Here is a 13,841-nt window from a genome sequence, read left to right on the forward strand (position 1 = left end):
AAAGGAATATGATTATGGGGGAAGTATGTGAAGTGAAAATATTGTATGAATGTTTTACAGTAATTATTTAACACAATGCCATATATTTAAATTATCTTTTCATATGTCATTTGAAAACATTTAGGTACATTTGAATAGAAGTGGGTGTTCTTTGTGTATCTGTCAATAAGTAGCCTTTTGACTTTGTTTATTGCATGAAAATATAATTGTAAAGAGTTTCATAGACTATTCAGTGTAAGCCTATATCCTTCATATTTGAGAACTTCGATATATGTTTGGATTTAAATAAGAGCAAATTGTTGTACGTGCTTTGGAGGAAAAAAATTTTTAAGTGATTAAAAAATGTTTCTTATCGGTTAATACCAAAGTCCTATTATACCTTCTTTTACACACCATAATGAATTAGTGATCAAGAACACAACTGTAGATTTAAACTAAAAGAAACAAAAAAGAAAGAACAAAAAAGACAGCCTGCATAGTGACAAGAATCCATCTCCCTTCATGCCAGTGAAGTTCTAGCTGTGAGCATGCTCAGAACATGGGAGGCACTGAACTTACTACATCAGAACTCCTGCTGAGGTATGAGGAGGATACGTCTAATAACTCAATTGCTGTAAACCTATGATTATTTTTCTGGTTTTAAACATCTCTTCAGCCTCAGATTGATTACAATGTTCTTTCTACTTCATTTCATCGTTCTGATCAATGTCAAAGGTAAGGCTGCTACTTTCTCGCTTTAAATGAGTGCAATTCCCAAAAAATACATTTCTATGTAGTTCTATGGCAGTTGTAATAAATGTATTGGGGTGTTTAAAAAAAAACAGACATCAAATTTGCCTGGTATTTGTCATTATATTTCATTGCTTGTAGTCCCATACAGCCTAGTAATTTTTAGATGCAACAAATTTTTCACGGAAACAAGCCTTTGTATGTTATTAAAGCTGTAGATAAAATATGTCAAAAAACAATGTTGACTATATCAATTAAAACATAGAAAACATTTTTGGCATTTGTTCTAAAAAGTATGACAAATTAATAAACTAAAATTGTGTTTTGTGGAATTTCAACCTGTTGAAATATGTCCGTAAAATTCATGTAATTGTTAGTAACTATCTTGCGTTAACATAATTAAACTGGGAACTCCAAAGCCACAGGCAGATCTAAAAAACAGTATCTGTCTCTAAGAGTAAACCTCTCTAAAATAAAGTTATTAAAAGTCTATAAATGCGCATTTACTTAATTTTCTTTTGTTTTTAATTTGTGGAAATTTTTATTTCAGTCAAACTCTTAATTTTCAAGTCAGTACCATTTTCATTGTAAAGCTCACCAAAAAATAAAACCTAAATCTTCACTTGCTTTTAAATAAAAAGATTCGTTGTCACCCTATACATGCATAAACAACCTATTAATCACGCCCAAGATTTGCTGGGGTTTATTATTGTTCAAAAATGTTTCTATTTTAATTTGTATTTTGTCCTAAAGAATTTTGATAAACCTCTGAAAATAAAGGTTAAAATTTGAAATTATTTTTATTTTCTGAGAAATTCATTTTAGGTTTTTTAAATATTCAGTTTTATTAAGTGAATTCCAAGTGAATATTTTAAATCTTGAAACAAAATGCAATATTTATGAGGAATTATTTTAAAACTTCTAACAAACAAAAGATTTTTAAAAGACTTAAAACATCTAAATTTTATTTTGAATTTAAAATAATACTAAAACTTTACTACAAATATTTAAAATATATATTTCCATAAACCTAGCATGACTTTTATTTTATATTTGAATATCTCTTACATGAAAAGCTAAGTATTAACTAAGAAGAAACAATATATGAACTCACCTTGCATGCACTACAGTTGTAGCAAGCAGTCTATTTCTATATTTAAGATCCTACTTCAGAAGTTCATGTTCTATCCACATTTCAACATTCAATTCTATACGATTTTAAGAATATACAGCTACCAAGTAGGTTCTTGGATTTAAGACATGTCATAGAGCTCATCTGTGCCCTTAAAAAGTTCTTTAATGTACAGGACTATAACCATAGTTTAACCAATTTTACTATACTTTTGCTTTTATACATAATGCATTTAATTGATTTTGCTTAAACTGTTTATGAGATGAAAAACATCTATTACTAAAATAACATTTTGTGGTTTACCATAATGTAAAGTCGCCCTTTAAACTAAAAAAGATTCAAGTAATAATTTTCGTTTGATTTTATTTCTAAGTAAAAGCCGTATTTCAAACTCCTAGTACCAACCTAACAAATATTTATTGATTAATTATAATCTCTGGAAATTTTTATTTTCTAATTTTATATTACTTTTGACTACTAATTTAAACCTTTATGTTTAAAATGATTTCAAAGCAAGACACATTAATCAATGTTTTGACATTTTATTCCTACTTATAAAATAGAATTTGCTCTATAATTAGTAAAACTTTTTTCTTTTTCACAATAAAATGGTGGACAATTAAAACGGTAAGGCTTTTCAGAGTAACCAAAGAAAGCTCATTTAGCATTGCCTAAGAGTAAAGGTCGTCTTTTTAATTTAAATAATATTTGCGATAGACCCTTAGGCCAGATCTAAACAAAATAGAAAATTAGAAATTATGTGATCGTCTTTTCTTCTCTGACCATCATCACTCTGGAGTGCCTAAGGAATGAGTGATTCACTGCCTTAAGCTACAGGCACTAACAGACAACTATGCACAACGTATCTTATTATTATTACCTGTATTTTATCATTAATTTATTCACTCTGTATCTTTGTTAACCAGCTTCAAACTATTTTTTAAAAAACATTTCTTAATGGACAAATTAGGAACCATATTACAAATCAAAAACATGGGCTTATGTAGGAAATTAAAAGCATGAAGTATTGAGGCTGCTACTTGGTAACTACCAATTGTGTTTCGTGGAATTTCAACCTGTTGAAATATGTGCATAAAATCCATGTAATTGTTAGTAACTATCTTGCGTTAACGTAATTAAACTGGGAACTCCAAAGCCACAGGCAGATCTAAAAACAGTATCTCTCTCTAAGAGTAAACCTGTCTAAAATAAAGTTATTAAAAATAACTTTAAACTTTTAAACAACGTTTCTTAATGGACAAATTAGGAACCATATTACAAATCAAAAACATGGGCTTATGTAGGAAATTAAAAGCATGGAATATTGAGGCTTCTACTTGGTAACTACCAATTGCTACTTAAATAATTTGCTTAACCTCCAAAATAGGTTGTCCAAAACCGGGCCCGAACAGTATTTTGAGGGGAGCAGTGTTTGACTGCCCCCTAGTGGCCAGGCTCAAGGCATGCCTGGCATGGTCCTTTCTTAGGGATGTCAGTTTCACTTGGCCACTCTGACTTGAGAAAAGGTTTTCCATCTGAATTTTAATTTCACACCTTTACATTCATGCTGTGGATAGTTGTGAAAATCAATTATATTTCGGGCAAGTCATCCCGAAGACCGACCTGCTTGCGGGCTGAATGAAGCCCACTGTGAGGGAGGAGGAAAAAGATTGGGAACATGGGAGTTAAAACCTTTAGAGACGCCAGCTAAATACATCTCACAACAGATGCTTACTCGTGTGTTCATCTTACTGTGAATAAATATGACCAGATGTAATCAAAGAGTTTTAAGGCCTCTCACTTGAAGTGACAAAATTGCCTGCCATGTGAATTTTAGAGGCAAAATTGGGATGCTGCTTTCTAATAGGTTGATATTGAAAAATGGCACATTTTTATTCTGGAATATAGTAACCCAAATAAAATTCAATTAACAAAGAATGATTTTGTATAAGTAGTCATGCAACAAAAACTGCACCTAATTTTTGGGAGTACATATCTATTTAAGAGCCCAGAATGGCTTGGTTTATTTATTTGGTAAACATATAACTTAACATTCTTTGGGTAAAATGAGTGTGCTTGTTTCACATGTGAAGTAGTAGTGGCATTAGAGGCCTAATTATCTAAAAACAAAAAATAAGCCTCTCATATGCTTTACTCACCCGTACTTCCAGGTTTTTGTATGTATTTTAAAAAATTAAGTTTGCAATGAAGGTCAATGTTGTTAAGAAAAGTGCCCCGAAGCCAAAATAAAACAGCTGATTCAACAGTCATGTGATAAACAGACTTTTGAGTGTTTTAAGATGCAAAAAGAATTGAGATTGAGGCCAGGTGTGGTGGCTCACACCTGTAATCCTAGCACTTTGGGAGGCAAGTGGATCACTGAGGTCAGGAATTCAAGACCAGCCTGGAAAACATGGTGAAATCCCATCTCTATTAAAAGTACAAAAATTAGGCAGGGATGGTGGTGCACACCTGTGGTCCCAGCTACTCAGGAGGCTGAGGCAGGAAGATCGCTTGAACCTGAGAGGCAGAGGTTGCAGTGAGCCGAGACTGCACCACTGTACTCCAGTCTGGGCGACAGAGCGAGACTCTGTCTCAAAATTTTAAAAAAAATTAAAGAATTGCAATTGAAAATTTAACTTTATTACAAAGTTAAAAGCCTTTACAATATGTTCAATGTGATTGATAAAGTTCTAGCCCTCCTTTCCCATCCTCCCACTTCCCACTGTTCTGACTCAGGCCCCCTTGCTCCTGTTCAAGCCTCTCTCCTCTCCTTCCCATCTTTATTTATCCTCCCCTCCTCCCTGCCTTTGCAGGCATCTGTCTCAGATGCTCTCCCAGCCTGTCTTCCCTCCATTTTCATGTCACACCCTCCTACCACCATCCCTATCTTCCTGGTGTCCTCACCTCTGAAATCTCCCTTCTGCTCTCCTGGGGTCTGCTCTTCAGCTCTCTTGCTCTCTGAGTTCCCATCTCCTCCAGCTCTGCCTTTGTCCTGGCTACCTCCCATTCTCGGTAACTCTCACACCTGGCTCCATCCTGATTGGTCACATCTGGCTTTTCATTTCCACCTTGGAATACATCTATCCCTCCATTTGCCCCCTTCCTCAAGTATTCCTGTCTCCAGTCACCTCCTGTCTTTGCCGAGCTCCCTCCCCAGGGGCTTCCTGGATCTTCTTTGTCTCCCTTTTTTGGCCTTTGCCTTCTTTCTATTATTTGTCTCTATTCCACAGTCTCCTGGCCTGACCAGTGGTCACCATGTCTGTTGCTTGCTAGAATACATGCCCCAAATACCACCAAATGAATATTGTATCTCCATATTACTTCAATATTGGTGTGCTCTCTTTTTCTAGGTCCAATGATTTGTCTACAATTCTAAAATCCAGAAAGCTCAGAAAACTGAGATAATCACCTTTGCCTACAAAATCTGGTCAGCATTGGCCAGGAGCTATTTAGATTCTTTACACACTTATTGTAAAATTTCATACATTGTGCTATAGAAAAATGTTCATGTGTTTGGTTACGGAACTTTGCCCCAGGCTGGTAGGAAATGTGTTATAGCATGTGCATTAACTTTCTAAAATTATAAAAAAATTATAAATTCTGCAACATATCTCTCCAAAGGGTTTCTGCTATGATGGTACAGATCTCCATTAGCCATGCCCCTCTACAGATCCCAACTGCTCTGTGCCATATTATTCTCGAGTGGTATAATGGCTATTTTATTTGCCCAAGGAAATTCAGTGTTAATAGAATGTGTCTGATGAAGGAAAGATAATTTTAACTAATTCTCCTTTTCTCTGATTCCAGTTTATTTTCTATTCAATAGCTAGGTTTTTTTTTTTTTTCAGTGACTATATTTTTTATTCCAATCATTCCAACTGCGTTTAAAGCTGTCTGTTTGGGGTTTTATAAACTTTCATTCTTATTTCATGATATCTTCCTTCCATTAGTTCTTTGAGAATTTTAATCATGCAGAGTTTAAACTAGTCTTTAAAGCTCTATCAGCTGGGTGCAGTGACTCACGCCTGTAATACCAGCACTTTGGGAGGCTGAGGTGGGCGGATCGCCTGAGGTCAGAAGTTTGAGACAAGCCTGGCCAACATGGTGAAACCCTGTCTCTACTAAAAATAAAAAAATTAGTCAGGCGTGGTGGTGCATGCCTGTAGTCCCAGCTACTTGGGAGGCTGAGGCAGAAGAATCCCTTGAACCCAGGAGGTGGAGGTTGCAGTGAGCCAAGATTGTACCACCATACTCCAGCCTGGGTGACAGAGTGAGACTCCGTCTAAAAAAAAAAAAAAAAAGTTCTATCATCTCTTTCCCAGGTATGAATTCCCCCTTTTTGTGGAGCCCTGGACATTTTCATAAAGTTGGAAGAATGTTTCTCCTGCACACAGCTCTTCAAAATAGTCTCAGAAGTACTTCCACATAGCCCAGGGAGTGTTCAGATCTGAACTGTCGTGTATGTTAGCATGTCAGAGATTTTGCCTGTGGGCGATCCGGTTCCAACTCTCATGCCCATTTGCAGTGGTATCACCACTGCTTTCCCTGCTGGCCGTGAGCAAGCATTATTTAAATCACAATCCTGGGTGGTCAGAGTGATTCCACACCCCATGCATTGTCAGGGCCTCAGTCGCAGTGCTTGGCTTCATGCAGATCCCAGCCTCTGCCAGTTGGGCTGCACTAAGCCCCTTTCTCAAACCGGCACTGAACGCAGTTCTGACTGTTTCTGCAGTCCCAGCTCCCTGCACAACAAGTGGTTTTACGTCCTCTCGCAACAGTGGCTTTTTCTGAATTCATGTTCTATGGAGAGCTTTCTCTCCTACAACCCAAACGTTTTCATGAAAAAGCATAGTATCAGTTTTTTCTGTGTCTATGGAAGAGTATGATGTGAGAGCATATTCAGGGTTTTCTCACAATGGATGACCTTGATCCAGAAGTTCAGCAAAGAAGGTAGCTTTTGTCCTTCAGACTGTGCATTTTCAAAGATTGGACATGGGTGGACATACACACACCAGAGACCTGGAGTCGTGAAGTAAAGTGCTACACAAACGTTAAGAGATTAGGAGACGGGAGGCAGCAGAGCAACAAGGATGCTGGATTTGGGGTCAGCAAACCCATGTTCAAGTCATAGCCCTGACCTTGACTGGTGTTTGGCCTTCGGCATACCAAATAACTTCTCCGCTTCATCCACAATACTCACATAATTATCGAGTTTCCAAGAACCACTTGTCATGATGTCAGAGACATAGATTCCAGAACTCCAGCCCCTGAGGATTCAATAGGTCTATGGTGGTGGGTCATGGGCTCTGCACATTTAGGAAGCAGCCCAGGTGATTCCGATAAACCTGTTCAACGGATCATACACCTGGAAAAACTGGCCAAAATATACATGGGCTTTTTTTTTCTTTGAGATGCTAATTTTTGTTATATTCTTTGTATGTACCAGGATTGCTAATTGGATTCACCTGGATTGTTTGACACATTAATTCTACTTGAAACGGTGTTTTAAATTTGGGGGCAATGAGGACAAATTAAGTATTTGGTAAGGGAATAGCTGAATCTACATTGTCTAGTTATCAATATAAAGTTTCTTAACAAATAGTATAGTTCAAAAACTGTAATTAATATGCTAGTTTACCTATAGAGCAGACTTGATGTTAATTACCACTTCCGCCTTTAAGAGAAATAATAAACTCATAACACAAATGGCTAAGGAAGAATCTCTTCTGATTTGGGGCCAGATTCTACTTCTTATTCGTCACCTGGCTTTCATTATCCAATTTTTTATTCGATTATAGCTCAGCCAGTAGACATTGGATAGTTGATTGCCTTTTTCTTTCTTTTTCTGTTATTCACACCTTGCCCGGGACATTCTGTTTCAACCTCATAGGCTAAAAAATAGTATAACTATTGCTGTAGATATTTCTACTTCTAATTTCCGTTCATGTAAATCCATGGTATACAAGAAATGTAGAAGATACTGATTATCTTTCATTCTGCCTTAAGAGCTGCTGTAAAAATATTCCCTTAAAAGCCTCAAAATTCAGTCTGAGGGTGAGATGATAGTCTTTATGTAAACTTTCTTATAGATAGGAAAAGGATAATAATCTACACTGAGTGTTACGGGAAAACTCTGTTCCCTTATTTGAAGCCATTTCCTTTTTGGCTGTTTCCTGTTTCCCACTTTAAAACGCCGCTCTTACTGTAATAACTAAAGTTAAAATTAACCACTTGGAAAAATAAGTTGCCCTCCCTAAAAGCACAGGGTTGTGTACATGCTGTTATTTTTGTTCATTTTGCCTGTGAATTGTAAGTTTTGAAAAGAATAAAGCATGAGAAAATTACCTGTGCTGTGACCCGATTCTCAAAATTATATGGGCCACCTTACCCCATCCTACATAGATTCCAGCTGAAAAATTAAGTGAGGCCCTTTGCCACCGCTCCTCTTCCCTAGAAAATGGCTTAAAAAAAATAGAAGATGTTGCCAAGCAAGTTTTTCGCTTAAAAAAACTGAACCATTGGTGTAAGATAAATGAAAAAAAGAAAATGAGCATAATGCTTCTATGACATGCACTCAACCCACATTGACGTCATCGTCAGCAGATGTATGCCCAAGTTTGGCCTCAGCTTCTGACACGGATTATCACTGAAGCACTGATGTGCTCTCCACTCCCACATATGGAGCTTTAGGTCTTTGTGGCTCACGTACAGAAACAGCATTGCTGTTCCTGAAAATGTTAATTAAGTTCAGACAACAATTTTTGAGGCATCTGCTATATACTAAGAACTGAAAACTTTTCTAGCCATTGAGAGAATCAAAATTAATAAATTCCATTACTTTTAATGGCAAAAACCACAATTTATTTTGCACAGCTTAATATAATAATAATAATGACATGCTATAAATATTACATAGAGGTATGTGCAAGATGGTTTGGGTAGAAAAAAGGGAAAGTCTGTACTGAGGAGTGGTTTTGAAAAGTCTCAGTAAAGTTTGTGCAAAAATGACTTCTGAGATGATCATCAAAGAAACAGGGAATATAGAGAACAGAACATGCTACAATCTTAGTATCTTAATTATCTTAAAAGTCAGGGCTGCAAAGAATGTTTTCCTAACTGAATATAAGATAATTGTAAAAAGTGAAGGAGAACTGTCCACTGGCTCTGCTTGATCTGAAGTCACTTTGGATGTTGTAGTTTGCTCATTTTCTAGACTATATAGTATGTCACTGAGAAATATTCCACAAATGTTTATCCATTTTATTTTTCAAAGACACTTGGATTGTTTCCGGCTTGGGGCTATTGTGGAATAATGCTGCTGTGAACATTCTTGTATGAATCTCTTGGTGCACATGTGCATGAATTTCTATGGGCATTTACCTAGAAGTAAATCTACTGACTCGTAGGGTTTGCACAACTTCAAACTTAGTAGATAATGACAAACTGTTTTCCAAAGCAGCTGTTCCAATTAACACTCCACCAGTGTATGAGGATTTGCATGATTTTACATCCTCACCAAATAGTGTATCACTGGGTTTTTTATTTTTAAATTACGCCCATACTAGTAATCTTAGTGATATTTTATCATGGTTTTAATTTGCATTTCTCTGATTATGAATTAGATTTAATACCTTTTCAGATGTTTTTTGTCATTCAGATATCCTCTTTTGTTTGGTACCTATTCAAGTCTCTTGCCCATTTTTCTATTTACCGTTCATTTTTTCTTTATTGATTAGTAGGACACCTATACGTTTGCTAATTACAGACCCTTTGCAAATATCCTCTACTCCACAGCTTGTCTTTGCACTCTCTTAATGATGACTTTTTTAAAAGACAGGCCAGGCACGGTGGCTCATGCCTGTAATCCCAGCACTTTGGGAGGCCGAGGCGGGCAGATCAAGAGGTCAGGAGATCGAGACCTACCTGGCCAACATGGTGAAACCCCATCTCTACTAAAATACAAAAAAAAAAAAAATAGCTGGGCGTGGTATAGTACACCTGTAGTCCCAGCTACTCGGGAGGCAAAGGCAGGAGAATCTCTTGAACCTGGGAGGCAGCAGTGGCAGTGGGCCAAGATCGCACCACTGCACTCCAGCCTGGTGACACAGCAAGATTCTGTCTCAAAAAAAATAAATAAAAAGAAGTTCTTAATTTGTATATTGTCTAATTTAGGTATCTTTTCCTTTATGATTAGTGCTTTTATTTGGTTCTTCTTCTTTGTATTCTCCTTAATACATCTACCTCACAGTCATAAAGATTTTTTCTTATGTTATCTTCTAGAAACTGTATTGTTTCACCTTTCATATTTCAACCTATTATCTATCTAGAATTGAGCATCATCTCGCCCCCCTGCTCTGTGGTACAAACGATTACATGTGTGTCTGTCTTTTTCCAAACTCTCTATTCTGTTCCATTGGTCTATTTTTCAATCTTTCCACCAACATCACACTGCCTGAACTATTGTACCATTATAATATGTCTTGCCATACAGATAATAAGTCCTCTCTCCTTGTTCTCCTTCTTCGATGGTGGCCTGGCTCTTCGTGTTCTTTTGCATTTCCATATGCCTTTGAGAATCAACTTATCCATTCCTACACACATACTCCTGGGATTTTTACTGAGATTTCTTTGAATCTATGGATTGATTTGGGGAAAGAATGAACATCTTTAAAATATTGTCTTCCACTTATTTAGGTTTTTAATGTCTTTCACTAACAGTATATACTTTACATAAATGTCTTGCCCATTTTTTGTTAGATTTATTCCTAAATACGTGACCCTGTTCATGCTGTAGTAAAAGGTGTGATTTTTAAAACATTTCATTGTCTAATTGTGGCTGAAATATAAAAATACAATTGACTTTATAGAAACTTTGCAAAATTCACCAATACTAATAATTTATTATTTTAATATTCACAGTCATATTACTTACGAATAATCACAGTTTTATGTCTTCTCTTCCAATATGTATGCCATTAATTTACTTTCCTTGTTTAACTCCATTAGCGAAGCTCTCCAGTACAACAATGAATAGATATACTAATAGTGGACATCATCAGTCTCAAAGGGAAAGACTTCAAAACCTCACTCATATGCTGTGGGGTTTTACAGATAACTACACTTAATTAAATCAAGTAAGTTACCTTCTATTTATAGTTTGCATAGTTATTTTAAAGTCAGGATCTGGCAGTTCCATCTCTGGAGCCTCTCATAAACAGACTTAAAAACAAGTGACAAACTGCAAGAAAATATTTGTGAGTTACAGAACAGAGGACTAACCTCCCTAAAGAATTCTGGTTGCATTGCCAGATTCCGTTTTCTCACACATGGTTCCAAACACTGGTCCTGACTATTGCGTCAGGAATGAAAGTTTCACTGTCTCATCAGCATGAATTAGATGAAAGACAATCTTTTCAAAGGAATACATTTTTCATAAAGCCAAATGTATTCCTTTGAAAAGATTGTCTTTTCTTCTGTAGATAGTCTCTCTAATTTTTAACAATAAAATACTACTTTTCTAATAAATCAATGTTAAAATATATGGCAACTCAGAGTTTTAAATCATCCTTATTTAACAAACTAAAACATTAGTAACTTTTGACAGGTTTCTCTAAATTCTTTAATTGAATTTATTTGGTCTAAGAAATGCAAAAATCTAGAAACCTCTGATCTAACGCATGTCAGATCAGTTAGTGTATTGACAAAGAAAATGGAGCTGATGAATTAAGGAGATAAAGAGGAAGAAAAGGAACTTTTAGAAAATACAGAGGAAAAAAAGCTTTTAACCTGGGGACCAAGGTTGGATGTGTCAAATGCAGAAAACCAAGCAAGATGAGGACTATGAAAGAGCTATTAGATTTAGTGTCAAAAAGGATGATAGTGATTCTGGTGAGAAGAATGTCAGCGGAGCAGCAAGGTCAAGATGGAAGCTATGGATTTAAGGATGAAAGTGTGGTAAGGAAGTGGAGACATTGACTTACTTGTATGGTTCTTCTGAGAAATTTAATTGTGAAGGGGAGGAGAGTATATCTCAGTTTTACAGGCAGGCAGATATAACAGGATTTGGGTTGGTCGACTGGTTTGTTTTGAAGATGGGAGCTGTAAAGTAGAGAGACAAAGATATTGAAAATAGCTGGGTGCAGTGGCTCACGCCTGTAATCCCAGCACTTTGGGAGGCTGAGGTGGGTGGATCATCTGAGGTCAGGAGTTCAAGACCAGCCTGACTGACATGGTAAAACCCCGTCTCTACTAAAAATACAAAAAAATTAGCCGAGTGTGTTGGCACATGCCTGTAATTCCAGCTACTTGTGAGGCTGAGGCAGGAGAATCACTTGAACCCTGAAGGCGGAGGTTGCAGTGAGCCGAGATCATGCCATTGCACTCCAGCCTGGGCGACAAGAGTGAAAATCCATTTCAAAAAATACATATATTTGATATAATATATATAAAATATATATAATTCTATATAAAATGTATATAATATATACAAAATATAGGAACGAAAGGAAACAATGAATGCAGAGTCTGAGAAAGCGAGGTCGAGTTGAGTACAGAACACAGATGGAAGGCTTTACTATGGGAAGGACAAGAGATCTTCATTCTTTGTGCATCACAAAAGAAGAATCCAGGGACTTGGTCTAGTCCTGTGCAGTTTCCATACACTCAGCACGAGCAGTCTATGTGGATGGTACCCACGCTTATGTGAAGTGGGTCATGCCCAAACATATACTGCAACCTGGGATGCAGGTACATTAGTAAGTTGATGGGAATAGAATCTAGGATAATTCACACTTAGAGGAAGAACAGCCAGTGAAAGTTCCATGGGACATAGCAGTCAATGAATCAGAGAAGAATTAAAAGAGAGAGGTGAAGGGACCAAGGTACCACCTTCTCTCCACATTTCCCAAACCAAGTTCCCATCGGGCTTCCCCTTGCCTGTCTCCTTCACAATCCCCCTTTCCATGGTCTTCTCCCCTTCACCCACCACGCTACCCATTCTCTCCATTCACTCGCCTCAGGCAGGCTTTAGGAAGAAGGTAGTTGCTCAACTCATGCAGAACGAGATGAATTTTACATACTGAAAGGTAAGATTTTAACCTAAAAGAATGCATCTCTATAGGTGGAGTTTTGGCAGTTTACCAGTCAGCAGAAATAATACTTTTGGAAGAGAACTCTTCCTTCTTCCCTTAAATCCCTTATAACCCACCAATGGCCACAGCATTCTGTTTGTGACCCACATAAAGACTCCCAGGCAAGGAGGATGCAGGGCTGACACCCATCCCTGGTAAGGACGATGTTGGCAGTTTGAAATTCTCTTTTTTTCCAATATAAATCAAAATGTATTGAGCCTACACTCTGTTCCACGAAGTTAGGCATCATTTCCCCAAATCTGTCTTTCAAACATCAGGCAGTCATCTGAAGAAGGAGGGGGGTAATATTTCCTGCCCCCTCCCCCCAAAAAATCTGTGAGTAGGGTCCTGAGGGACTTTTACCAGCATGAACTGGTTGCTTTGTCCCATAAGAACATGACAGAAAATAGAGGTTGGGAGACATTCCATTAGGGCAGGAATCTCTGAAGTGGAAAGGAGGTGGTGTAAATACGTGTGAATGAAACTGGATCAAAATTCTGAATATAATGATTGATGTGGCCAGGAAACACCATCCAGGCAGGGAGTACCAAACAGTTGCATGAAAGGGTAAGATTGTCAAGTTTGGAAAACAACAACAACAACAACCACCAAGAGGCCAATTTCTCTTCACCTACCTTAACATAAAAGCCTTTTAAGAAAGACTTTCCTAGTTTTCTTCAAACAAACAACAAATCATCTATCCAACAAAGGTGGACTTTTAGTAAAATTGACTGTTCGCAGAAGTAGGGGCAGGCTCCGGCCAGATGCACTCAACTGATGGAGATGCTTCTCCTTGGCTTCTCAGTGGAGCTGCCCGGGATGGTGCTGCTGGGCCCCTCAGAGATCCC

General features: G+C 37.2%; 1 protein-coding gene across 2 annotated transcripts in view; it reads left to right on the top strand.

Moving 5' to 3' along the window:
- The first annotated feature begins 533 nt into the window (after positions 1 to 533).
- RXFP2 (relaxin family peptide receptor 2) overlaps positions 534 to 13,841 on the top strand; it is a 63,672-nt gene continuing 50,364 nt past the window's right edge. For both annotated transcript variants that reach the window (XM_055244287.2, XM_055244288.2), the window contains exon 1: positions 534 to 714. In XM_055244287.2, the coding sequence (XP_055100262.2) occupies positions 672 to 714 (43 nt within the window). In that variant the 5' untranslated portion in view covers positions 534 to 671. The remainder of the gene's footprint in view (positions 715 to 13,841) is intronic.

This window comes from Symphalangus syndactylus, chromosome 15, assembly GCF_028878055.3.
Source record: "Symphalangus syndactylus isolate Jambi chromosome 15, NHGRI_mSymSyn1-v2.1_pri, whole genome shotgun sequence".
Lineage (NCBI taxonomy): Eukaryota > Metazoa > Chordata > Mammalia > Primates > Hylobatidae > Symphalangus > Symphalangus syndactylus.